Source organism: Anolis carolinensis, unplaced genomic scaffold, assembly GCF_035594765.1.
Source record: "Anolis carolinensis isolate JA03-04 unplaced genomic scaffold, rAnoCar3.1.pri scaffold_13, whole genome shotgun sequence".
Lineage (NCBI taxonomy): Eukaryota > Metazoa > Chordata > Lepidosauria > Squamata > Dactyloidae > Anolis > Anolis carolinensis.
Window position 1 is genome coordinate 12,558,091 of NW_026943824.1, and position 26,074 is coordinate 12,584,164.

The following is a 26,074-nucleotide window of genomic DNA, read 5'->3' on the forward strand; positions in this document are numbered from 1 at the left end:
AGCTGAGATGTTAAAAAAAACAATAACACGTTTATTGAGGCACAAGCTTAATGGTTACAATAACTTTTCTTCTTGTTTGAGGCACTTAGATTAACAGTTGCAATGCTATATTGAGGTGTTTCAAACTTTAAAATGCCACTTCTTTCTCTCTTCTGCTTTAACCTGCAGTCACCCTGTGAATTACAATCACAGACTATCTGTTCCTTTTCTGGAAACAGGTTACCTTAAAATAAGTCACCAAACTTATTTTAAAATTGACTCAAAATCAAACATTTGAGCCACCCTGATCCCTTCACTGAGAATCAGTCTTCTCTGTGTCTCATAAGAACACCGACTCTAAAATCAACCTTCCCTGTGTTTCTCTGACCACAGACTGTGTTTCCCTCCAAATTCTGCTCTCTCTTCAGCTAAACACAGTTGGCTCCACCCGCTTCTCCATGGCAACCACTCATGAGAGCAGAGTAACTGAAATACTGACTCTTTTAAAACACAGTTAAACATGACATCTGTAAACTAAAATTCATACTTCTTTACATTATCATCATCATAGTATGACACAGCAAATGAGAGATATATGCTGGATTTCGTATCACAAAATCACAAGTCGAACACTTCCCAAGTGTTTAGGACTGTATTATTCGTATAAATACACACACACATATTTCTATATATATGCAAAACATTTTTAATATATTCATTTATATGCAGATTAAAAATTATGAAAAGAGCATTTTGGTTTATTGGGAATCCCTATGTGGGGCAATAATCCCACTCCTTCTTCCGGTTGCATCTATACCTTATCAATAGAGGAAAATTGGGCAATTGGAATTGGGCGGCAGTGTCCCATTTAGCCACAGGAGGGCACCAGAGTGAAATACAGTAGAGTCTCACTTATCCAACACTCGCTTATCCAACGTTCTGGATTATCCAACGCATTTTTGGAGTCAATGTTTTCAATATATCGTGATATTTTGGTGCTAAATTCATAAATACAGTAATTACTACATAGCATTACTGTGTATTGAACTACTTTTTCTGCCAAATTTGATGTTTTGGTGCTTCATTTGTAAAATCATAACTTAATTTGATGTTTAATAGGCTTTTCCTTAATGCCTCCTTATTATCCAACATATTCGCTTATCCAACATTCTGCCGGCCCGTTTATGTTGGATAAGTGAGACTCTACTGTATATCTATATATATAAAAGCGTGATGGAATCCTGGCGACCGACAAAACAACAAAACTAAACACCCCACAACCTCAAAAATTGACAGCACAACCCCTCATCCATGCCTCTAGGTTGATACAACAAAAAGAAAAGAAAAATAAAGTCCTAATTAGAGGGAGAGGAATAACTGTTTTTATCCAATTGCTGCCAGTTAGAAGGCTAAGCTCTGCCCACTTGGTCTCCTAGCAACCCACTCAGCCCAGGGGACAGGCAAAGTTAGGCCTCACTTAGGCCTCTTCCACACTGCCTATAAAATACAGACACCACCAGACAAAGCCACAGCAATGCGTGGCCGGGCACAGCTAGTATATTAATATAGACATTGAATGCTTTTGCTTGATTCCAGACATTCTTGTTCATTTTCCTTCTGCATTTGGCCGATAGCAATGTCCAGTATCTTCCTTGCAGATCGTGAACTCTTCGCTCATCGCCTCAAACTGGAAGGTGGTCATCTTGAGAGCTTTATGGGAGGAGAGGCTGCAAAAGGAGGACCGCTTCAACGAGACAGAGTTTGTGTCTGCCTGGTTCCAGCGGAGACTCCGGCCTTTTATATCGGCCATCCCTACCGAACTCCTGCAATGCCTCCGGAATGAGAGCCTGCAGTGCGGACAGTACCAAGCAATGTATGCAGCTTTTATTGAACTTCTTCTTCGCCATCATCAAGTTGACTTTGACTTTGGAGACATCCATGACCTTTGCTCAGGCTTTCATGGTCGGCATTACTGGGTTGTTGTGAGTTTTTTGGGCTGTATTTCCATGTTCCACTAGTACCCTTCTCTCCTGATGTTTCACCTGCATCTCTGGCTGGCGTCTTCAGAAGTCTGTTGGCAATGAAGCAAGTGCATTCCTGATGGTGCAGTGAGTTAAATCACTAAGTTGCTGAACTTACAGATCGAAAGGTGGCGGTTTGAATCTGGGGAGCAGAGTGAGCTCCTGCTGTTAGCTCCAGCTTCTGCCAACCTTGCAGTTCGAAAGCATACCAATGTGAGTAGATCAATAGGTACTACTTTTGCGGGAAGGTAATGGCGCTCCATGCAGTCATGACCTTGAGGTGTCTATGGACAACGCTGGCTCTTTGGATTAGAAATGGAGATGAACCCCCAGAATCTGACATGACTAGACTTAATGTCAAGGGGAAACCTTTGCTTTTACCTTTTATATATACACTCCATTTGCCTCACTGCCAACAGAACCTCTGAAGATGCCAGCCACATATGCAGGCCAACATGGTACATTGCCGTGAAAGCCTTTGATAACATATTAACCGCCCTGAGTCCCTCTGGGAAGAGAGGGTGGTCTAGAAATAAAGTATTATTATTATTATATTATGACACAGCAAACAAGATAGATATGCTGGATTTCGTATCACAAAATCACAAGTCGAACACTTCCCAAGTGTCTAGGACTGTGTGATGTAGTTTCGGATGATGAGCGCAGATCCCAGTAGGGTGGCCTTTTGCAGTTGGCAGATCGTGATTTTGTCAATGTCTATTGTTTCCAAATGCCGGCTGAGATCTTTTGGCACGGCACCCAGTGTGCCCATCACCACCGGGACCACCTGCACTGGTTTCTGCCAGAGTCTTTGAAGTTCAATCTTGAGGTCCTGATAGCGGCTGAGTTTTTCCTGTTGTTTTTCGTCAATGCGACTGTCACCTGGGATGGCAACATCAATGATCCAAACCTTGTTCTTTTCCACAACTGTGATGTCTGGTGTTTTGTGTTCCAGAACTTTGTCAGTCTGGATTCGGAAGTCCCACAGTCTCTTTGCGTGCTCATTTTCCAATACTTTTGCCGGTTTGTGATCCCACTAGTTCTTTACTGCTGGGAGGTGGTACTTGAGGCATAAGTTCCAATGGATCATTTGGGCCACATAGTTGTGCCTCTGTTTGTAGTCTGTCTGTGCAATTTTCTTACAGCAGCTGAGGATATGGTCAATGGTTTCGTCAGCTTCCTTGCACAGTCTGCATTTTGGGTCATCAGCTGATTTTTCAATCTTGGCCTGAATTGCCTTTGTTCTGATGGCTTGCTCCTGGGCTGCAAGGATCAGGCCTTATTATTATTATTGTTGTTTTTACAGTGTTAAAGGTCTAGATGCGGAGTTTGTGAAGATGAACAGCTCCGTCCAGGAGGACGTCTTCCACTCTTTCCAGCTTCCCTACTTGCAAGCATTGGAGTCCAATGGTAAGGTCCAATAGGTCCCCAAACTATCAGGGATCCAACAGTTACTTTTTGGGATTGCTACAACCCAGCAATCTCTTAGTGCTTTCCCAGATAAGTTACTTTCTCTGCCTCTGATTGTAGTGCTGTGTTTTGCATGCTTTGCAAATGATTGGAAGTAAACATTTTGCAAGGCTCTGCAATTTGGCAAGACAGTCGATGTCTTTCATATATTGCAATGAAGAAGAGAACAGAAGCTTCTGTTTCGGCCCATCGAGCTGGGTCCAAGATCCAGTGGATTCCATATCAATGATGAATCCAAATTAGGTTTCAATCCAAATTACAAAGCAGATCATTGATGGACCCTAAATGGATTCAATGCCATGGGAGATGCTGTCAAAAGTTCTGGGATTGGATGGGACCTCCAAAGGCCATCTAGTCAATCCCCCTTCTGCCATGCAGGAATACACAAACCGAGCATTCCAGACAGATGCCCAGACATCCTCCAGAGGAGAGATTTTTCAATATAATCTTTCCCAGTTCAGCACCATAGACAGCTCTTCGCAGCCTATGCCAAAGCATCATTGATACGTTCATTTCATTCAAGTTCCTTCCTTGGAGGCTTTGAAGCAGAGGCTGGATGGCCATCTGTTGGGGGTGCCTTGACTGTGATTTTCCTGCTTCTTGGCAGGGGGTTGGATTGGATTTTTTTTTGTGTGTCAGGAGCAACCTGAGTTGCTTCTGGAGTGCGAGAATTGGCCGTCTGCAAGGACGTTGCCCAGGGGACGCCCGGATGTTTTGGTGTTTTTACCATCCTTGTGGGAGGCTTCTCTCATGTCCCTGCATGGAGCTGGAGCTGAAAGAGGGAGCTCATCCGCGCTCTCCCCGGGTGGGATTCGAACCTGGCAGCCTTCAGGTCAGCAACCCAACCTTCAAGTCATGAGGCTTTTATCCCCTAGGCCACCGGAGGCTCCGTTGGATTGGATGGCCCATGAGGTCTCTTCCAACTCTATGATTCTATGATTCTATGAAGTGGCAAGGAGAGGAGGATAATAAATACATTATTATTATTATTATTATTATTATTATTATTATTATTATTATTATTATAGGATCAGCTTGTACCGGAGACCTCAACACCGCCGCATGGCTGGCGGCCAATTTCGGGAGGTTCGGCCACTTTGCGAGATACCAAGACTTCCTTTCCCTGAATGCCAGATTCAATGCGGTAAATCATTTGCTTCAGGAGAAATGGAAATGCATTGCTGTCTTCTGAGGCTGAGATAGTGTCACCTTGGCTGCAAGTTCAGGGCATCCTCAGACTTGTTTCCACTGATCCTTGGCTTCTCGTCTCCAGTGGGATGTCCTTGGGAACCTCACCGTGAAGCAACTTGCACAACTGTCGGCCTCCGCAGGCGCCTTGAGGACTCCGAGAGACGCGGAAACCATCATGAGCCTCATAGAAACCTCCACGTTGACAGAGTTCGTGGATGAATTCAACAGACAGGTATATCCGGAAGCCCATCATTCTTTGGAGAGACCCTTCGTGATAACATTTCCATTCAAAGTCATGGCTAAGTTCATCCAGAATATCGGTGTTTGCAAAGAGCCCAACTGAGAGCATGACGTTGGGATCACATGCTTTCATAGAATCAATTCAGTTCTGCACAAATTTAACCTTCTCTGGCGTCATGCTATGGAGACCTAGGATTTGTAGTTTTACTAAGGGTTTTATTATAGTGTGAATGCAGCTCAACATCACGTTAAATTGCTCTGGGTGTGTTAACACTATAGAATGAGGACAGCTCGACATCACTTTAAAGAACTGCCCAGTTTCAATGTTATAAATTCCTGGGATTTGCAGTTTTGCTAAGGGTGCATCTACACTGTAGAGCGACTGCAACTCGACATCACTTTAAACTGCCCTGTCTCAATACTTACTATGGAGTTCTGGGATTTGTAGTTTTACTAAGGGTGTGTCTACATTGCTATGGAATTCTGTGATTTGTAGTTTTACTAAGGGTGTGTCTCCATTGTGGAAGAAATGCACTTCAACTTCACTTTAAACTGCCCTGTCTCAATACTTACTATGGAGTTCTGTGATTTGTAGCTTTACTAAGGGTGTGTCTACATTGCTATGGAATTCTGTGATTTGTAGTTTTACTAAGGGTGTGTCTACATTGCTATGGAATTCTGTGATTTGTAGTTTTACTAGGGTGCGTCTATATTGTGGAAGAAATGCACTTCGACTTCACTTTAAACTGCCCTGTCTCAATACTTACTATGGAATCCTGGGATTTGTAGTTTTACTAAGGGTGTATCTACACTGCTATGGAATTCTGTGATTTGTAGTTTTATTAAGGGTGCGTCTATATTGTGGAAGAAATGCACTTCTACTTCATTTTAAACTGCCCTGTTCCAATACTTACTATGGAGTTCTGGGATTTGTAGTTTTACTAAGGGTGTGTCTACATTGCTATGGAATTCTGTGATTTGTAGTTTTACTAAGGGTGCGTCTCCATTGTGGAAGAAATGCACTTCGACTTCACTTTAAACTGCCCTGTCTCAATACTTACTATGGAGTTCTGGGATTTGTAGTTTTACTAAGGGTGTATCTACATTGCTATGGAATTCTGTGATTTATAGTTTTACTAAGGGTGCGTCTATATTGTGGAAGAAATGCACTTCGACTTCACTTTAAACTGCCCTGTCTCAATACTTACTATGGAGTTCTGGGATTTGTAGTTTTACTAAGGGTGTATCTACATTGCTATGGAATTCTGTGACTTGTAGTTTTACTAAGGGTGTGTCTCCATTGTAGAAGAAATGCACTCCGACTTCACTTTAAACTGCCCTATCTCAATACTTACTATGGAGTTCTGGGATTTGTAGTTTTACTAAGGGTGTATCTACATTGCTATGGTATTCTGTGATTTATAGTTTTACTAAGGGTGCGTCTATATTGTGGAAGAAATGCACTTCGACTTCACTTTAAACTGCCCTGTCTCAATACTTACTATGGAGTTCTGGGATTTGTAGTTTTACTAAGGGTGTATCTACATTGCTATGGAATTCTGTGATTTGTAGTTTTACTAAGGGTGCGTCTATATTGTGGAAGAAATGCACTTCGACTTCACTTTAAACTGCTCTGTCTCAATACTTACTATGGAGTTCTGGGATTTGTAGTTTTACTAAGGGTGCATCTACATTGCTATGGAATTCTGTGATTTGTGATTTAAGATGTTTTTAAATTGTTGATTTTAACCTGTTCTTGTAAGCTGCCCCAAGCCCTAGGGGAGTGGCGGCATATAAGTTTGAATAATGAATAAATAAATAAATTTGTAGTTTTACTAAGGGTGTGTCTTCATTGTGGAAGAAAAGCACTTTGACTTCACTTTAAACTGCCCAGTCTCAATACTTACTATGGATTTGTAAGTAGTTTTACTACTGGGATTTTTAGTTTTACTTAGGGTGCAACTACATTGCTATGGAGTTCTGTGATTTGTAGTTTTACTAGGGGTGTGTCTACATTGTAGAAGTTTATTATTATTATTATTCTGCACTTTGCCTGGGTTCTATGAATTAGTCTCCTGTTTTAATATTGTATGTTTTATGTTGATTTTAACGATTGTTTTTACTGATATTGATGTTTTTATTGGATAATTGTTTCATTGCTGTGTTTTGATATTTGATCGTTTTATTGGGCAAGGCCCCATGTAAGCCGCCCCGAGTCCCTTCGGGGAGATGGAGTGGGATATAAAAATAAAGTTATTATTATTATTATTATTATTATTATTATTATTATTATTATTATATTATTATTATTATTATTAATTCCTCGTTTCATTTCATGGTTTCTAGGACAACGTAAGCCTGACCATCGAGATCCGAGCCAGCCTCCTGAGCCGGGTTCTGACTTTAGCACAGCCGATATTTGAGAAAGCGGATGATGCCGAATTCCTCATCTGGACGGAGCAACGCCTGCCAGGTTTGGTGCCGGGAATGAACGCTTCAGACGTCCGGCTCTTGTTTGACCACTTGGAGGACAGAAACTGTCCCGCTATTAATGCCACGTAAGAGTTATTTCCGCCCGTTATAATTTTTCAAAGGATGTATTTGAACGCATATGCAAAAATATTAAGAACAGTCCATATGAAATGACCCCAGGCCTATTCCCAAGGTGTTTGTAGGTTGTAGACATGTCCAAAAAATCGTTTTGAATCGTATATCGGAATTATTTCGGATTGTTCTCGCTTTTTGATACGCATTCCGAGACATTGTCTCACAGTGCAGCCGGCAATGTAATTCGAACCATTGTTTGCCCATTCTCTAATTGTCTCTTAATGTTTTGTTAATTTTTTTCCCCCAATTTTTTAAAAAATATATTTTTAAAAATATTTTTTAAAAAATTTGTTTCTGCAACCTACCTAGAATGGGAACTTAGCGCAGCCTAACATGGCTGCCGCTCCCCGGCCAATCAGAAGCTTCGATGATGGACGCAAAGGTGGGGGCTAGGGTCCTCTGCGTCCATGTGGAAGATTGCCACAAAAGCCCGTTGTGTAGCCCGGGCGAGCCATTCTGGGCTGGGTTTTGTGCGGAGAGGGTGGTGGTCTGCAAACGGAGAGCGAGCGAGCCTCTTGAGGGCCTGGTCTGGCTGTTCCCACAGAGGGGTTTGGAGAAAGGGTTAGGGTTTTGTTGCTGGTTCTTTCTCTTAGCAAGGGAATTTCTAGTTTTCAAAGTATCTTTGCACTCCTTGCCAGGGCATTGCTTGGCGTGGTGGTCACTGGTCCATTTCTGATTGAAGGCATTGAGTTGAGGCTTGTGGGATCACATAGCCAGAGACACCATTGATTTCCAGTGTCCTTCTTGCTTACAAATATAGCAAGGGAATTTCTAGTTTTCAAAGTATCTTTGCACAACTTGCAAGGGCATTGCAAATTTGATGAGGATAGCTCAAGAAATGAGGGCGGGGAGCCCTGTAAAAGTCCCCCCCCCCCAGGTTCCTTTTTTTTTTTTTGCGATTGCACATGCGCGTCCGCCATTTTAGAAACATTTAAAATCATTACAAATTTTCGGAAATATCTGAAATTTTTGGGTGAAAAAATCGGAAATACATTCTATATCGAAGTGCCAGCGCCCCCTACTTTAGAAACGAGAATTGAAACATTTTTTTCATCAATCGGACATGCCTAGTAGGTTGTCTTGTTCGATTTGATGGACATTGACCATTATGCTAGAGGACATAGAGATTCCTAAAGAGGTGATCTCCCGACCATTTATTTTCTATTATTCACGAATTCTCCACTTTCGTAGGGACCTAATGTTTCTGTTTTCCTTTAGGGTCACTTTGCTTAACGCTTCCATTGGAGATTTCAGCAACGTCACCAGGCAAAGTATTTACAAAGCGATCCTGACTTTCAACTCAAGTAAGCAACTATCCACTGCACAGTCCTGTAAACGGTATCATCGGAAAGGCTGAGGTTGTACAGATTATATTTTGGGAATGGGGTGTTATTCAGGAGGACCTATTCACCGGTAGTTTGAGTCCCAAAAGAGCGGACGGCTTTCTGATGCCGAAATGTAGATCTAATAGTTTACTCCTCTTCCTTTCCTTCCGACCCGTTCTTCTCTTCAAATGATTTAGACTCTTCGCTCCGATGCTACGCAGCAAATACCAGCTTTTCCGTCTTCTTAGAAGAGATGTTTCAGGGGTTTGCAAACTTTCTGACTTTGAGAGACTTGGGCACTTTAATCCCTGCATCCAACCTGCAAAAGGTAACATTAATATCATTTAATGTTCTGAGGGTTGTTGTATGTTTTCCAGGCCATGGGGCCGGGCTGTGGTGCAGGCTGGTGAGCAGCCTGCTGCAATAAACCACTCTGACCATGAGGTCATGAGTTCAAGATCCAAAAAGTCACAGATATCTATACAGTATAAAGGAGGTAAACAAAGGTTGTGTCTGTTAAGTCACAGTAATATTGTGCATATATATCCACCAAAATATTGACACGTGCATCCCTTTAAGGACACAACAAACATTTCTCTTATCAGAGACTTCCTTCATTTCTACTTACCAACCTTCTCCTCATATGCAAAAAAGAAAAAGAAGACAACTATTTGCAACATACTGTGCAATTATAATACTGTTATAACAAGTCGCAAAAGAGTGAATTGAACTCTAACTATTTTGTTACCTATGCATATATGATGTTACTTATGCATATATGTGTAAAAGCTTAACCCTGTATTACATGCTTTAAGCAGCAGAGTAATTAAAACTCAAACTGTTTTGTTATATGAACACATACTTGTGAGAATTTAATCCTGAAATACCTTTTTAGAAACACTACACTGCTACGTGTCAATATTTTGGAGGATATATATGCATAATATTACTGTGACTTAACAGACACAACCTTTGTTTACCTCCTTTGTCATGAGTTCAAGGCCAGCCCGTGGCGGGGTGAGCACCCGTCAATTAAAAAATAAAAAATAGCCCCTGCTTGTTGCTGACCTAGCAACCCGAAAGATAGTTGCATCTATCAAGTAGGAAATAAGGTACCACTTATAAAAAGTGGGGAGGCAAATTTAACTAATTTACGACGTTGGAATGAGGAAGTGCTGTCACAGTGGATGATGAAGCAGTTGCTCCCCCCTGTGGCCAGAATTGAACATCCCCTCAGGAGAAGGTGAAATTGCCCCTGCATCTGTCTCTGTCTCGGTTCGATGTGTTTATGGGCATTGAATGTTTGCCTTATATGTATATAATGTGATCCGCCCTGAGTCCCCTTCGGGGTGAGAAAGAAGGGCGGAATATAAATACTGTAAATAAATAAATAAATGTTCCAGAAGTATTCTCACAACCTCTGAGGATGCCTGCCATAGATGTGGGCGAAAAGTCAGGAGAGGATACTTCTGGAATATGGCCATACAGCCCGGAAAATTTATTTATTTATTTATTTATTTATTTATTTACAGTATTTATATTCCGCCCTTCTTTCTCACCCCGAAGGGGACTCAGGGCGGATTACAATGAACACATATATGGCAAACATTCAATGCCAACAGACAAACAACATACATTAGACAGACTCAGAGGCATTTTTAACATTTTTCCAGCTTCACGATTCCGGCCACAGGGGGAGCTGTTGCTTCATCGTCCAGTAGTGGCTGTACTTCCTCATTCCTTTCCTCGTGTTTTGCTGGCAGTTTGATGGTGTTGTAAATTAGCCTCCCGCATAAAGCATCCCTAAATTTCCCTAATTGACAGGTGCAACTGTCTTTCGGGGCTGCATAGGTCAAGAGCAAGCCGGGGCTATTAATGGTCAGAGGCTTAACCCGACCCGGGCTTTGAACTCATGACCTCTCGGTCATTAGTGATTTATAGCAGCTGGTTACTAGCCAGCTGCGCCACAGCCCGGCTCTGTGATCCCGGCCATGAAAGCCATCGACAACACATTAAATGTTCTATTTCTAACCAACCACACAATGGGAGCCTTGGGCTGAATTTATCAAAATTTTGCAAAGCTGGGATGCTATGCCATGTATCCCGTAAATATTTCCATGGTGACATTCTGGAGGACATCTTTTGTCGGATGGAGATAAAGGAAACTGTGTGTTGGGAATCACCCTGGACTACTCAAGTCTAAATGCAGTTAAATGACTGAGCAGCAATACAATATTATACTAATAATAATACAATATAATAATATTAATTATATATTACATGTAATATCACTAATAATATTACCATATAATGATATACTACAATATAGTAATTTAATGCTTATATTGTGCTATGCTAATAATATATTGTATGTTTATTTGATTTGTAAGCTGCTCTGAGTCCCCTTTGGGGTGAGAAGAGCGGGATATAAATATAGTAAGTAAGTTAGATAAGATGATAGGATAGATTGAGGGAATCTTTTCCCTGTTTCCAAAGCATGCCTAGATAGGCTTTACTGTGTTTCCCCTCTTTCTATCCTGTTTACGTCACATCCCTTACTTTGATGTTAGTAGAAATGTGAATTTTCAGGGACACTAACTTCCCATTGGTCAGAATGTCTTTTATGGCCCCAATAAACTGGACCATGAGGTTGGAACCATTTTGGTTCAGTCTCTTCCTCTTTGTCCTTCAAGCTAACAACAGCATCTTGCTGTCCCTCCAGGTAAGATGTAACTATCTAGATCAGGGATCCCAAAACTTTTTAAGCGGAGGGACAGTTCACGATCCTTTGGACCGTTGGAGGGCCAGACTATAGTTGGCCAGCGAGCAATAATTAATAATAATAATAATAATAATAATAATAATAATAATAACAACAACAAATAATAACTTCAAAGACTCTGGCAGAAACCAGTGCAGGTGGTCCCAGTGGTGATCGGCACACTGGGTGCCGTGCCAAAAGATCTCAGCCGGCATTTGGAAACAATAGACATTGACAAAATCACGATCTGCCAACTGCAAAAGGCCACCCTGCTGGGATCTGCGTGCATCCTCCGAAAATACATCACACAGTCCTAGACACTTGGGAAGTGTTCGACTTGTGATTTTGTGAAACGAAATCCAGCATATCTGTCTTGTTTGCTGTGTCATAATAAAATAATAATAATAACAATAATAACAACAACAACAATAATAAAAAAGAGGGTTGGAAGAGACCCTTTGGGCCATTGAGTCCAATCCTCTTCTGTCTTTGTGCACTGAAAGCACAAGCAAAGCATCCCTGACAGATGGCCACCCAGCCTCAATGTTAATAATAATAATAATAATAATAATAATAATAATAATAATAATAATAATAAGGGTTGGAAGAGATCCTTTGGGCCATTGAGTCCAATCCCCTTCTGCCTTTGTGCACCAAAAGCACAAGCAAAGCATCCCTGACAGATGGCCACCCAGCCTCAATGTTAATAATAATAATAATAATAATAATAATAATAATAATAAGGGTTGGAAGAGATCCTTTGGGCCATTGAGTCCAATCCTCTTCTGCCTTTGTGCACCAAAAGCACAAGCAAAGCATCCCTGACAGATGGCCACCCAGCCTCAATGTTAATAATAATAATAATAATAATAATAATAATAATAATAATAAGGGTTGGAAGAGATCCTTTGGGCCATTGAGTCCAATCCCCTTCTGCCTTTGTGCACCAAAAGCACAAGCAAAGCACCCCTGACAGATGGCCACCCAGCCTCAATGTTAATAATAATAATAATAATAATAATAATAATAATAATAATAAGGGTTGGAAGAGATCCTTTGGGCCATTGAGTCCAATCCTCTTCTGCCTTTGTGCACCAAAAACACAAGCAAAGCATCCCTGACAGATGGCCACCCAGCCTCAATGTTAATAATAATAATAATAATAATAATAATAATAATAATAATAAAAAAGAGGGTTGGAAGAGACCCTTTGGGCCATTGAGTCCAATCCCCTTCTGCCTTTGTGCACTGAAAGCACAAGCAAAGCACCCCTGACAGATGGCCACCCAGCCTCAATGTTAATAATAATAATAATAATAATAATAATAATAATAATAATAATAATAATAATAGACAAAATTACGATCTGCCAACTGCAAAAGGCCACCCTGCTGGGATCTGCGCGCATCATCCGAAAATACATCACACAGCCCTAGACACTTGGGAAGTGCTTGACTTGTGATTTTGTGATATGAAATCCAGCATATCTATCTTGTTTGCTGTGTCATAAAATAATAATAATAATAATAATAATAATAATAATAATAATAATAATAATAATAATACAGGGTTTTGGAACACAATACTCCTGACCTCACAATTGTGTTAAAAAACAAAGTATGGATCGTCGATGTTGCAATCCCAGGTGACAGCAGGATTGAGGAGAAACAACTGGAAAAGCTGACACGATATGAGGATTTGAAGATTGAATTACAAAGACTCTGGCTAGTCAAGGTGGTCCCAGTGGTGATCGGCACACTGGGTGCAGTGCCTAAAGACCTTGGCCTGCACTTAAACACAATCGGTGCTGACAAAATTCCCACCTGCCAGCTGCAGAAGGCCACCTTACTGGGACCTGCACGCATTATTCGCCGATACATCACATAGCTCTAGACACTTGGGAAGTGTCTGACATGTGATGCAGTACAACAACCAGCAGAGTGTCTGCTGTGGACTCATCTTGTTGTGTTTCAAATAATAATAATAATAATAATAATAATAATAATAATAATAATAATAATAATAATAATAATGGTTGTAAGAGAAGAAGAGACCCCTTGGGTCATTTAGCCCAACCCCCTTCTGCCCTTGTGCTGTGGGGGCCGGATAAATGGCTTCGATGGGCCGCATCCGGCCCCCGGGCCTTAGTTTGGGGACCCCTGATCTAGATATATGTTATTTTTACCTTTTCTTATTTACCTTCGAAACCAGCCTGGAGAGCTAGATAGCTCCTGAACCTTTTCTATCTACAATGGGATTCTTTTTACCTGAATAAATGTTTTTTCAACTTTTACTGAGCCCCTGCAATCCATTGCCATCCTAACAGACAAAGGCTTCTCTTTGCTCACCATGTGTAAGTATCTGCTGCATTTAAAAGCTTTGCTTTTGCTACCCTGCTATATTTGGTGGAATCTCCCCCAGAGATGGTTAAATTGAGTCTAACCGGGCTGTGGCGCAGGCTGGAGAGCAGCTGTAATGAATCACTGCAATGAATCACTCTGACCAGGAGGTCATGAGTTCGAGGCCCGCTCGGAGCCTATGTTTGTTTGTCTTTGTTCTATGTTAAAAGGCATTGAATGTTTGCCTATATGTGTAATGTGCTCCGCCCTGAGTCCTCTTCGGGGTGAGAAGGGCAGAATATAAATGCTGTAAATAAATAAATAAATAAATAACCGCTCAGAGATTACCACAACACTGTGGATACCGGTTCCGCGGGTACGGCGGCTGCATTTTAATATCTTAATCTCCCACTTTTTAATTTCCCCTTCCTTTCCCAGATCGTAAACACGATCCCTCCGGATGCGGTGTCCGACTTATTCGCCCGAAACGGATTCCTGAACGACGACCCGTTCTTGACCGTTTGGTTGCAGCTCTACGAAAGGAGCGGCTTGTTTATTGACCGCTTTAACCAGAAAAACGTTACGGTAAGGAAAAAAGGAGAAAACCGATGTGGGGATTGGGACTGAGGGGCTGCCTTACATCCCATCACTCCGTCCGATCTCCCTTTGCAGGACCTCCTTTCCAACGGCACCAAAGTGGCTCTCTTGGCGGGCGTTTGGCCCTCCCTGGTGTCCAGCGACAACAATGAGACCGAAGTGGAGCGGTGGCTTGAGGGCCGGCTGGACAATTATTTCATGTTCCTCAATGGGGACGTGCTCAATGCAAGCAAAACCCTGAATGCCAGCTGTGGGACCTATAGTAAAATGTAAGCATGACCCATACACCATTGTGGGATGCCGGGATGTCACCATAGGGAGAGCAGGGCATCTGTGTTAAGGATTGTAGAGGATGATAAATTGAAGCTCTTAGATCCATCTGTGAACCAGAGTCACCCTGAAGTGTAATGACATGCCACTCAGCTTTGTAGAGCAAGGCTGTGGCACAGGCTGGTTAGCAGCCAGCTGCAATAAATCACTCTGACCAAGAGGTCATGAGTTTGAGGCCAGCCCATGTCGGGGTGAATACCCGACAATTAAAATAAAAAATAGCCCCTGCTCGTTGTTGACCTAAGCAACCTGAAAGATAGTTGCATCTATCAAGTAGGAAGTTTAGGTACAGTAGAGTCTCACTTATCCAACATAAACGGGCCAACAGAATGTTGGATAAGCGAATATCTTGGATAATAAGGAGGGATTAAGGAAAAGCCTATTAAACATCAAATTAGGTTATGATTTTACAAATTAAGCACCAAAACATCATGTTATACAACAAATTTGACAGAAAATGTAGTTCAATGCGCAGTAATGCTATGTAGTAATTACTGTGTTTATGAATTTAGCACCAAAATATCATGATACAGTAGAGTCTCACTTATCCAACACTCGCTTATCCAACGTTCTGGATTATCCAATGCATTTTTGGAGTCAATGTTTTCAATATATCATGATGTTTTGGTGCTTCGTTTGTAAAATCATAACCTAATTTGATGTTTAATAGGCTTTTCCTTAATGCCTCCTTATTATCCAAGATATTCGCTTATCCAACATTCTGCCGGCCCGTTTATGTTGGATAAGTGAGACTCTACTGTATATTGAAAACATTGACTACAAAAATTCATTGGATAATCCAGAATGTTGGATAAGCGAGTGTTGGATAAGTGAGACTCTACTGTACCACTTATATGTGGGGAGGCTAATTTACGACACCATAAAAATCACCCAGCTGCCGTTGGAATGAGGAAGTTGCCGTCGCAGTGGATGATGAAGCAGCTGCTCCCCCTGTGGCCGGAATCAAGCATACCCTCAGGAAGCTGGAAGCTGGAGAAGGTTTAAATTGCCTCTGCGTCTGTCTCTGTCTCTGTTCTATGTTATATGGCATTGAATGTTTGCCTTATATGTGTACATTGTGATCTGCCCTGAGTCCCCTTCAGGGTGAGAAGGGTGGAATATAAATACTGTAAATAAATAAATAAATAACAGGAACTTTACTAACTTCAAAGAATCAAACAGAGCGATGAAATAATAATAATAATAATAATAATAATAATAATAATAATAATAATAATAACAACTTTATTTTTATATCCCGCTTCCATCTCCCCAAGGGGACTTGGGGGTGACTCACAAAGTCCTGTTTTAGGTCAATATCCTCAGTAGAGCATGCATGAATCCTTTGTCCCATCCCATTGTTTCCATCTGCAGCGTGAACAAGCTGAACGAAAACATTGCCCTGTTTGAAGGCCGGGAGGAGGAGATGTACTTCTCCATCAAGGCTTACCTGACAGGTGAGTCTCCAGGCGGAAGTCGCAAAAGCAAGAAAGAGAGTGTGTTCTGACTATTGAATTTCTCCGCCACACAAGAAACGCTTGAGATTTCACTTCCCTGTTTATTTCTGTTGCAGCCACCGAAGAAAAGCCTCGCTGCTACAACATCAGCGACCGAGGAATGTCCAACTGGCTGGCCATGTATTTTCGAAGTTACATCCGCTTTAGCAGCGCACGGGACATGCGGCTGCTCACCAACCATAGTGCAAGCATCGTACGTATCGCTCAACGGATGTATTTTCAATGCAATCTCCTTCTCAAATGCCGCATAGTTATCCAATCCAAGACATCCAGTTCTCAATAACAACAAGCTTTCAAGGAACAAGCAGAAGAGTAGCCCAAATCCAGTCCTGATTCAAACCAATTGCCAAACTTACAACCAACGAAACTGCCCAAAACCTTTTTGAAGTGTCCACGGCTTTTTAGAGTACAGAATCCAAGGTGTGGATTCAAACGTTGCCTCCAGCAATAAGATAGCACAGTACCAAGCTTTAAAATGCTGCTTTCATAGCTGATTATTTCTGGCCATTCTCTCAGTAGATCTGATCTAGTTAAATGGTCGTGTTGGTTTCAACTACGCTTTTTAATAAGTCCTGTTGTAATGTTTGTATGCTCTGAGTTTTAATTTATGTATTGTATGGATTTTAGTGTTATCCACTTTGAGATATTATTATTATTATTATTAATAATAATAATAATAGCAATACATAATAATAATAATAATGACAATAATAATAATAATAATAATAATAATAATAATAATAATAATATTCTTATACCCCTCCCCATCTCCCTGAAGGGACTCAGGGCGGCTTACATGGGGCCAAGCCCGAACAGAACAATAAAAATAAAACAATAAAACCAATAAAACCAATAATCAGACAATAAAAGCAAGTCATAAAAACCACATACAAGATAAAATGTTAAAATCATGGATTAGGGTCAAAGAATCTAGGCCAAAGTGCTAAAAGTGCAAATAAATCATGACAACAACAATACATAATAATAATAATAATAATAATAATAATAATAATAATAATAATAATGACTAATAGCACCCAATGAAGTTCCCCACTGGAATTGTTCCCAATAGGATGCCAAGAAATAGGCCGCAAGAGTATCCAAAGTACATCCGTACCAGATTTTAACTACTGTATATACTCGACTATAAGCCGACCCGAATATAAGCCAAGGCACTTAATTTTACCACAAAAAAACTGGGAAAACATTGACTCCAGTATAAGCCGAGATACCAATAAAATTACATTAATTGAGGCATCAGTAGTTTAAATGTTTTTGAATCTTTAAATCAAACTGTTATTTTAGATATGACTGTCCAACTCTGATTAAATCATTATTTTCATCTTCTTCAATGTAAATGGGCTTATGTATCCTTTTAATAATAATAGAGTGAAATAATAAATGTAATAATAATAATAATAGAGTAAAATAAATGTAAAAGTAACAGCAATAATAGAGCAAAAATAAATGTAATAATAATAATTAATAGAGAAAAATAGTAAATGTAACAATACCAAAAATAATAGAGAAAAATAATAAATATACCATATATACTTGAGTATAAGCTGATCCAAATATAAGCCAACCAGGACCCTCACCCGAGTATAAGCCGAGGAGGGTTTTTTCAGTCCTAAAAAAGGGCTGAAAAACTAGGCTTATACTCGAGTATATACAGTAAATTGTTTTAATAGCCGTAGCAATTCTATTTTAATATTTATATTCTGTAGGTTTTCAAATGGTACACATTTGACCCTCCGCTTTTGCGGACTTGATATGTTTGTTGTTGTTGTTGTTGTTATGGTTCTGCTGTGTAGTATGTCTGCCAGATACGGAGATTATGAAACTGACCAATTCTGGTCCATTTATGGAGACAGAAATCCCATACGAAATTCTGGCCATTGTTATGATTATCATCATCCTCATCATTCTCATCCTCCTTCAGGGGTCTATACAAGTTAAAATTGCAACAGCGACCAAATTCGTATCATGCAAACAATGAAGACTGTTCTGAAAAACCCTTCCAACCCACATTTTTGAGGATGGAAAACCCTTTTTGTCTTTCCTTAGTTCCAAGGTCTTGCATTCAACCGAGACAACCTGGAGCTCATCTACCGCTATCCAATTCGCGACGATTTGGCGGAGATGTACGCTGACGCGATTCTGACGGTGGCGTCGGATTTCAATCTCAACAGGTGAGCAGAATAATTATTATTATCGTCACCTGCTGCTGCTGCTCAGTTGTTTAGTCGTCTCTGACTCTTGGTGACCTCCTGGACCAGTCCAGGCCAGAGCTCCCTGTCGGCCGTCACCGCCCCCAGTTCCTTCAAGGTCAAGCCAGTCACTTCAAGGATACCGTCCATCCATCTCACCCTTGGTCGGCCTCTCTTCCTTTTTCCTTCCATTTTCCCCAGCATCGCGATCTTTTCCAAGCTTTCCTGTCTTCTCACGATGTGGCCAAAATACTTCAACTTTGCCTCTAATATCCTTCCCTCCAGTGAGCAGCCGTTGGGCATTATTTCCTGGAGGATGGACTGGTTGGATCTTCTTGCCAAGGTCCAAGGCACGCTCAGGATTTTCCTTCAAAAACATCTCTCTTCCTTCGCTCAGCCTTCCTTATGGTCCAGCTCTCGCATCCATAGGTTACTATGGGGAATACCATTGCTTTGACTCTGCGGACCTTCGTGGCCAGTGTGATGTCTCTGCTCTTCACTATTTTGCCAAGGTTGGCCATTGCTCTCCTCCCAAGAAGGAAATGTCTTCTGATTTCCTGGCTGCAGTCTGCATCTGCAGTGATCTTCGCGCCTAGAAATATAAAGTCTGTCACTGCCTCCACATTTTCTCCCTCTATTTGCCAGTTATCAATAGGTGTAGTTATGATGAAGGTGTACTGGGAAAATATAATAGCAAAAGCAAGACCAAAGTTCACTCTGAGTGCCAGGGTTAAGTGTCAACAAGAATAGATAAGCTAATGGACAAAAGACAAATTAAGGCTTTTGGGGATGTCAAGATAAGTCCTGGCGCCACGAGGGGAGTGCTAATGGTCTCTGACAGCTAAGATAAGGGGATTCTCCTTAATTAATGAGAACCCCTAATGGATGAGATGAGAATTCCAAGAGATAAGGCTAATGGAGGGTCAGAGGTCTTGAAAGTAGTTTATATTTTAGGAAAATGCAAAGATAGCTTTTTAGTTAAGTGCCCAGTAAGACACTAATTGGTGATTGATAATACCTGTGTGATGGAGGAAAAAGGGTATATAAGAACTTGTGATCCTCTGTTCCAGTACCTTCCCTTTCCTGATGACAGGAGAAGGTCTCCTTTTTCTTATTGCTGTATTCTCACTGGCCATTGAGAATAAACGTCATTTTTTCTACAGCCACCGTAACTCTCTTTGTCTCATTTCCTCAAACCTTTGTCTGCCATTTCAGTGGCCATGATCTTGGTTTTCTTGACGTTTAACTGCAACCCAGCTTTTGCACTTTCTGCGCTCCATGCAGTCATGCCAGTGGCCACATGACCTTGGAGGAGTCTATGGACAACGCTGGCTCTTCGGCTTAGAAATTGAGATGAGCACCAACCCCCAGAGTCGGTCACAACTGGACTTATCGTCAGGGGAAAACCTTTACCTTTACCTTACCTCTTCCACCTTGGTGATAAGGCTCCTCAGCTCCTCCTCGCTTTCGGCCATCAGAGTGGTATCGTCTGCATACCTAAGGTTGTTGATGTTTCTTCCAGCAATTTTAACTCTGGCCTTGGATTCCTCAAGCCCCGCAACTGGTGGCCGGGGGGGGGGGGGGCTTCCATGTCTAGTGGGTCTCTACTTGAGTGCTGTTCCTCTACAAATTCTGTTAAAGCAAACAGACCTTGATAGTAGTTCTCCCAATCCTTAGCTGGGATTGGTATATCAAGAGAGAATCTCCGTTCCTTTAATATGCCCGCTACAGAGTGCCAAAATATAGCCGAATTATCATTATTTGCTGCTATTTCAAGTCCCGACCAAATTGTGGTGTTGTGATTTTTTCTCTTTAATCTTATAAGTTTTTTGTACTTCTTTCTAAGGGTCAGCATCCTAGTTTGTATCAGAGTAGAGGTGGATCTCTGGGCTAATCTCATGGCTGACTTCAGTTCCTTTCTTAACCGCCGGCATTCAATGTCAAACCATGGTGATCTGCCAAACTGTTGATTTTTTATAGTTGGTTTAGTTGTGACATGTTTCTTCAGCACGTGGCACAGATTGGTAAATGCACTGGAAACTAGAGGCCAGTCAGCTGTAGGTGACTGGATTATAGTAGCCCAAATTTTTGCACCCTCTGTTTTAAGGCTATCTGTTATTGCTGTAGTATCAACCTTGGCCCATATTAATCTTTTATTTTGTGACACCTCATAGTTATTTGTGAACCATTTATCAGCCCTGTTACTTGGTCTTAAGTCTGCACTGCCCCATAGCTTCACACCCACTGGTTGGTGATCACTTTCCCCTCTGGGGAATACACTAATCTCTGAGTAAAGATCCGCTTTGTTTGTTGATACACAAATTAGATCTAATACGCTACTTGAATTGGCTGAGTGATGTGTGTATGGATATGTGTAATTGTAATCCTTACCTCCCAATATTTGAAGATTGCATTTAAAGACTAGCGAGACTAAGTACAAGCCAGCACTGTTACTTTTGCTGTCTCTTGAGCGCCATTCTGGGTGATTCTCAAAGAATTCATTTGGAAGTCTGTTCTTGCGAGCAAAGTCATAAAGGGATGGACCTAATTTGGCATTAAAATCGCCAAGTAGTATTATTATAGCTTGGGGATATGATGTTGTTAATTTATCCATTCTAAGCAAATCCAATGGTTAGTATTATAATAGGAGGATGTATTTGGGGGAATATATACATTTACTAATATGACTTCAAAGTCCTTGTATCTAAATTTCACAACTAACAAATGAGAGAATTTATTCTCAATGTATAATTTCTCGCCTGACCATTGCAATTCTTGCTTGACAAGAATGCAAAGTCCACCAGAAGCTCGTCCTTTATTTTTTTTATAGAATGTAACCAGGTCTTTTTGAGCCTGGTTGTTTGGCTTGTTACTTTGATATGGCCTAAGGGCTAATCAATAAAATGTTCTTCTCAAGCCCCGCACATCGCATGATGTGTTCTGTGTACAAGTTGAATAGGGAGGGTGAGAGGATGCAGCCCTGATGTCCGCACTCCTTTCCCAATCTTGAACCCGTCTGTTGTTCCGTGGTCTGTTCTGACTGTGGCTCCTTGGTCTTTATACAGATTTCTCAGGAGACAGACAAGGGGACTTGGTCTCCCCAGACCACCAAGAACATGCCATAGTTTCTTATGATCCACACAGTCGAAGGCTTTAGAATAGTCAATAAAGCAGAAGTAGATGTTTTTCTGGACCTCCCTGGCTTCCTCCATTATCCAGCATCCAGATATTGGCAATTTGGTCTCTGGTTCCTCTGCCTTTTCTGAACCCAGCTTGGACATCTGGCAGCTCTCGCTCCATGTATTGCTGGAGTCTGCCTTGGAGGATCTTGAGCTTAACCTTACTGGCATGGGAAATAAGTGCCACTGTACATCACCACCATTCGATAATCATGGATATCAAGTCCATGGATATCCAATCTGAATATCGAAAAGCATACCGCAAATAAAGGGAAGGATAAAAGGGGATCTAACCCATTGTTGACTTCGTTCCCAGCCTTCCAAACCAGCTCCTCTGCTTTGCGCGGCGGTCTACTATGATCTCCGGCCTCAGTCCCAATGAGGCCTTGGACCTCGTCGCTCGGGTCAATCTCCATTGCAACTCTTCCCAACCATCTTCGTCTGACCGTCAGGTGAGTTTCGACACGGCATGGGATACAGTTGAAGTGGAAGGACATCTAGGGCACCTTCTGGATATTCTAGGGTTTGGAAGAGATTGTAAAAGTCAACAGGTAATTGGAAGGATGAATCCATCTGATCAAAAAGGGGATTTGCAAAGGATTTGCCCAAAGTGAGTACTGGAAAATAATTGCACCCAGTCTCTGGGCGCATATCCTTTTGCAAATAAATATGTGGAAACCACTTTTTGAAAACCACTAGTCAAGAAAAGCATGACGTTGTTAGGAGTCAACAGTTTAAAAACATTACATAATCATTCATGTAATTAGGTTATGTTTTTACAAATTAAGCACCAAAACATCATGTTATACAACAAATTTGACAGGAAAAGTAGTTCAATACGCAGTAATGTTATGTTGTAATTACTGTATTTACGAATTTAGCACCAAAATATCACGATATATTGAAAACATTGACTACAAAAATGGCTTGGATAATTCAGAGGCTTGGATAAGCGAGGCTTGGATAAGTGAGACTCTACTGTAACATTACTGCGTATTGAACTACCTTTTCTGTCAAATTTGTTGTATAACATGATGTTTTGGTGCTTAATTTGTAAAATCATAACCCAATTTGATGTTTAATAGGCTTTTCCTTAATCGCTCCTTATTATCCAAGACATTCGCTTATCCAAGGTTCTGCCGGCCCGTTTATGTTGGATAAGTGAGACTCTATTATACATGCATCCACCTCCACTGAGGTTTGATGCAAACATGAATACAAAATGGAGTCCTGAGTCTGAACATGCTGAGTACAATCACATGTCTATAACTCCTCCCACATCAAAGAGGTCAGTCAAAGTGGCAAATCAACATACACATAGAATATAGGTTAGCATATATATATATATATATATACTAGCTGTGCCTGGCCACGCGTTGCTGTGGCGTTGTCTGGTGGTGTTGGTGAGAAATTGTTGAGGTAGTGGTGGTATTGAATGTCTGTTGAATGGTTGTCTTTATGTTTAGTATGCACACTGAAGTGGATTATATGGCAGTGTGGAGTCAAGATAATCCAGTTCAAAAAAAGATAATAAAAGATTCTAAATGGGTTATATAGCTGTTTGGAAGGGCCTTGAGTCTACACTGCCATATAATCCAGTTAAAATCTGATAATCTGTGGAAGAGGCCTAAGTGAGGCCTAACTGTGCCTGTCCCCTGGACTGAGTAGGTTGCTAGGAGACCAAGTGGGTGGAGCTTAGCCTTCAAACTGGCAGCAATGGGATAAAAACTATTATTCCTCTCCCTGTAATTAGGACTTAATTTTTCTTTTCTTTTTGTTGTATCAACCTAGAGCCGTGAATGATGGGTTATGTTGTCAAATTTCGAGGTTGGGGGGCCTGTAGTTTTGTTGTTTTGTCCGCTGCCCTGATGCCATCACTCTTTTATATATATAGATATTAACAAATAAATAGTTAAAGGCTTGGGAGGTTGCTATTTCCAACAATGGCTCTATGTCGAACTTTCAGCATAGGTTGCACTAGCAGTTGCACACATCACACATCGAATGTGTGTGCGTCGTGTGGCGGGCTCCATCAGTAGCTGTTTCTAAAGTGTGTAGAAATGTGGCGTTTACTGCTTGTGATGAAGTCCTAAATGTGTCTTTGCATCCTGTCTGTGCCATTCTTTCTTGTTTTTCCGCTCTCTTACGTAGCTTGCCACGATGCTTGTGGCCCAGATCAAGGCTTTCAGCAGCGAGACCCTGGTGGCCTTGGGGCAGCAGGCCATGGGACTGACCACTGGCCAGATCTACAACCTCACCGCAGACGTCCTGAAGGACCCCAAAGCCTTGGAAGCTCTGGGACGGGTCAAGGGCTGGAACAGGGGCCAGTCCCAAGTGCTGGTCAGCAGGATCCTCAGCAATGATTTTGCTGTAAGTTGCCACGACACTTACACTATTTTACATTTCTGTTTGGTACAAAGAGGGTGAGACTAGATGACCCCATGGAGACCCGTTCGGGTGGGAAGAACCCCAGAGAGAGGCTGACAGTCAAAAACTGCCTTGGCTATGGAATCATGGAGGATGTAGTTTGGCAAGATCTTTCTTGCAATCCCGTCACACTGAACCATAGCAAATCAAATGGGATCAAGCAGTATTCATGTTGCCGCAAGACTTATTTTTGGGTTTTTTTGCAGCTAGATACACCCGAGAAGTTCCAGAGTCTGGGCACCTTGGCACAGGGTTTGCCCAGCACCAGCTTTGACCGCATCCCGGCTGGATCTGCCATTGAGTTGGCCAAGGACGCCCACTTTGTGAGCATACTCAGACGAGGCCCGGAACACTTACAGAAAGCCTTCGTGAGCAAGGTAAAAGGCCTGGTCTGAGGAACACCTAGGGCAAATCTCAAGACTGCGGTGAAATTCCTTCCTCTGATATATTTCCAATAGCACCTGGGATTTGTTGGTGGTCTCCCCTCCAAATACCATCCAGGGCTGACCCTGCTTAGCATCCAAAATCAGACGGGATCTGGCACCTTAGAGCAGGAGTCTTCAAACTTAAGCAGAGGTTCAATTTAGGGTCCCTCAAGGAGGACTAAACTATAGTGTTGTTCTGGGATTTGTTGACGGTCTCCCCTCCAAGTACCATCCAGATTAGCATCCAAAATCAGGTGGGATCTGGCACCTTAGAGCAGGAGTCTTCAAACTTTTTCAGCAGAGGTCCAGTTCAGGGTCCCTCAAACTGTTGGAGGACTAGACTATAGTGTTGTCCTGGGATTTGTTGGCGGTCTCCCCTCCAAGTACCATCCAGGGCTGACCCTGCTTAGCATCCAAAATCAGACCGGATCTGGCACCTTAGAACAGGAGTCTTCAAACTTCTTAAGCAGGGTCCCTTAAACTGTTGGGAGAGCCGCACTATAGTGTTGTTGTTGTTGTTAATGTGGGATTTGTGTATTGATAGTGTTTAAATGCAATTTGTGGCATGCTTGTATTGCAACTGATTGCATCATCCAGAATGTACCTTAGTGTGGAAAGAGTTAATTGCCAAGAAGCTATGATGTCCTTGATGTGTGGCTGGAACTAGGGAGTATCCAGACACAAGTGTTTGTGCATACCGATTGCGTCAGTTCAGTTGAATTCTGTCTGCCTAGAGTTCGAGTCAAGTTCTGTTGGAGAACAGAACAGTCCTGTGTTCATCTATCGTCTGCAAGTCTGTTTGTGTTGATTACTGCTGCATACAGTAAAACTTTGTAAATAGTTTTACCAATGTCTCTGAGTGTCTCTTCGTTCTGCGCTCCACTGCTTCCATCCAACTACTGCTGCGCTGCAAATACTCTGACAATGTGTGCCTTCAAGTCATTTCAGACTCAAGCTGACCCGAAGGCAACCCTCCCACAGAGTTATCTTGTCGAGATGACTTTCTTTAAGGCTGAAAAAGTGGGACTGAGAGGGTGGTAGCAACGAGTCTAATGTTTCAGGCGTGGGCCGAGGGAGTGATTTCGGTGGGCCGGATCCGGCCCGCGGGCTGTAGTTTGGGGACCTTTGAGGAAAAATATTTGGGGTTTCTGACGGGGTCTCTTCACGGCTTCCTCGCAGATCCTCTCCAACTCCTCCTCCTTCAATGACATCCTGAACAACGTCCCGGATGAGCTGGTGGACCAAGTCCCAATCCCGCTGCTGCTGTCTCAAGGGGAGAACCCAGACCTGCGCAAAATCAACGAAAAGCAATGGTCTTCCCAGCAGGTAACAACTTCGCCTCCTCGGGTCCATCCAGGGTGTATCTCCACTGTAGACTTAACACAGTTCCATCCCACTTTCACTCAATTCAACACGGCGGATTGTTATTTGGGAGAGATTGTAATTTTGTAATGAA

General features: G+C 41.8%; 1 protein-coding gene across 1 annotated transcript in view; it reads left to right on the plus strand.

Moving 5' to 3' along the window:
- Positions 1-3,177: 3,177 nt before the first annotated feature.
- LOC103281161 (uncharacterized) overlaps positions 3,178-26,074 on the plus strand; it is a 46,914-nt gene continuing 24,017 nt past the window's right edge. The window contains exons 1-15 of the mRNA XM_016998002.2: positions 3,178-3,410; positions 4,499-4,614; positions 4,744-4,893; positions 7,248-7,459; positions 8,727-8,812; positions 9,031-9,161; positions 14,372-14,518; positions 14,606-14,799; positions 16,235-16,317; positions 16,434-16,570; positions 18,445-18,569; positions 22,083-22,218; positions 23,918-24,136; positions 24,400-24,570; positions 25,798-25,944. Coding sequence (XP_016853491.2) covers positions 3,248-3,410; positions 4,499-4,614; positions 4,744-4,893; positions 7,248-7,459; positions 8,727-8,812; positions 9,031-9,161; positions 14,372-14,518; positions 14,606-14,799; positions 16,235-16,317; positions 16,434-16,570; positions 18,445-18,569; positions 22,083-22,218; positions 23,918-24,136; positions 24,400-24,570; positions 25,798-25,944 — 2,217 coding nt within the window. The 5' untranslated portion in view covers positions 3,178-3,247. The remainder of the gene's footprint in view (positions 3,411-4,498; positions 4,615-4,743; positions 4,894-7,247; positions 7,460-8,726; positions 8,813-9,030; positions 9,162-14,371; positions 14,519-14,605; positions 14,800-16,234; positions 16,318-16,433; positions 16,571-18,444; positions 18,570-22,082; positions 22,219-23,917; positions 24,137-24,399; positions 24,571-25,797; positions 25,945-26,074) is intronic.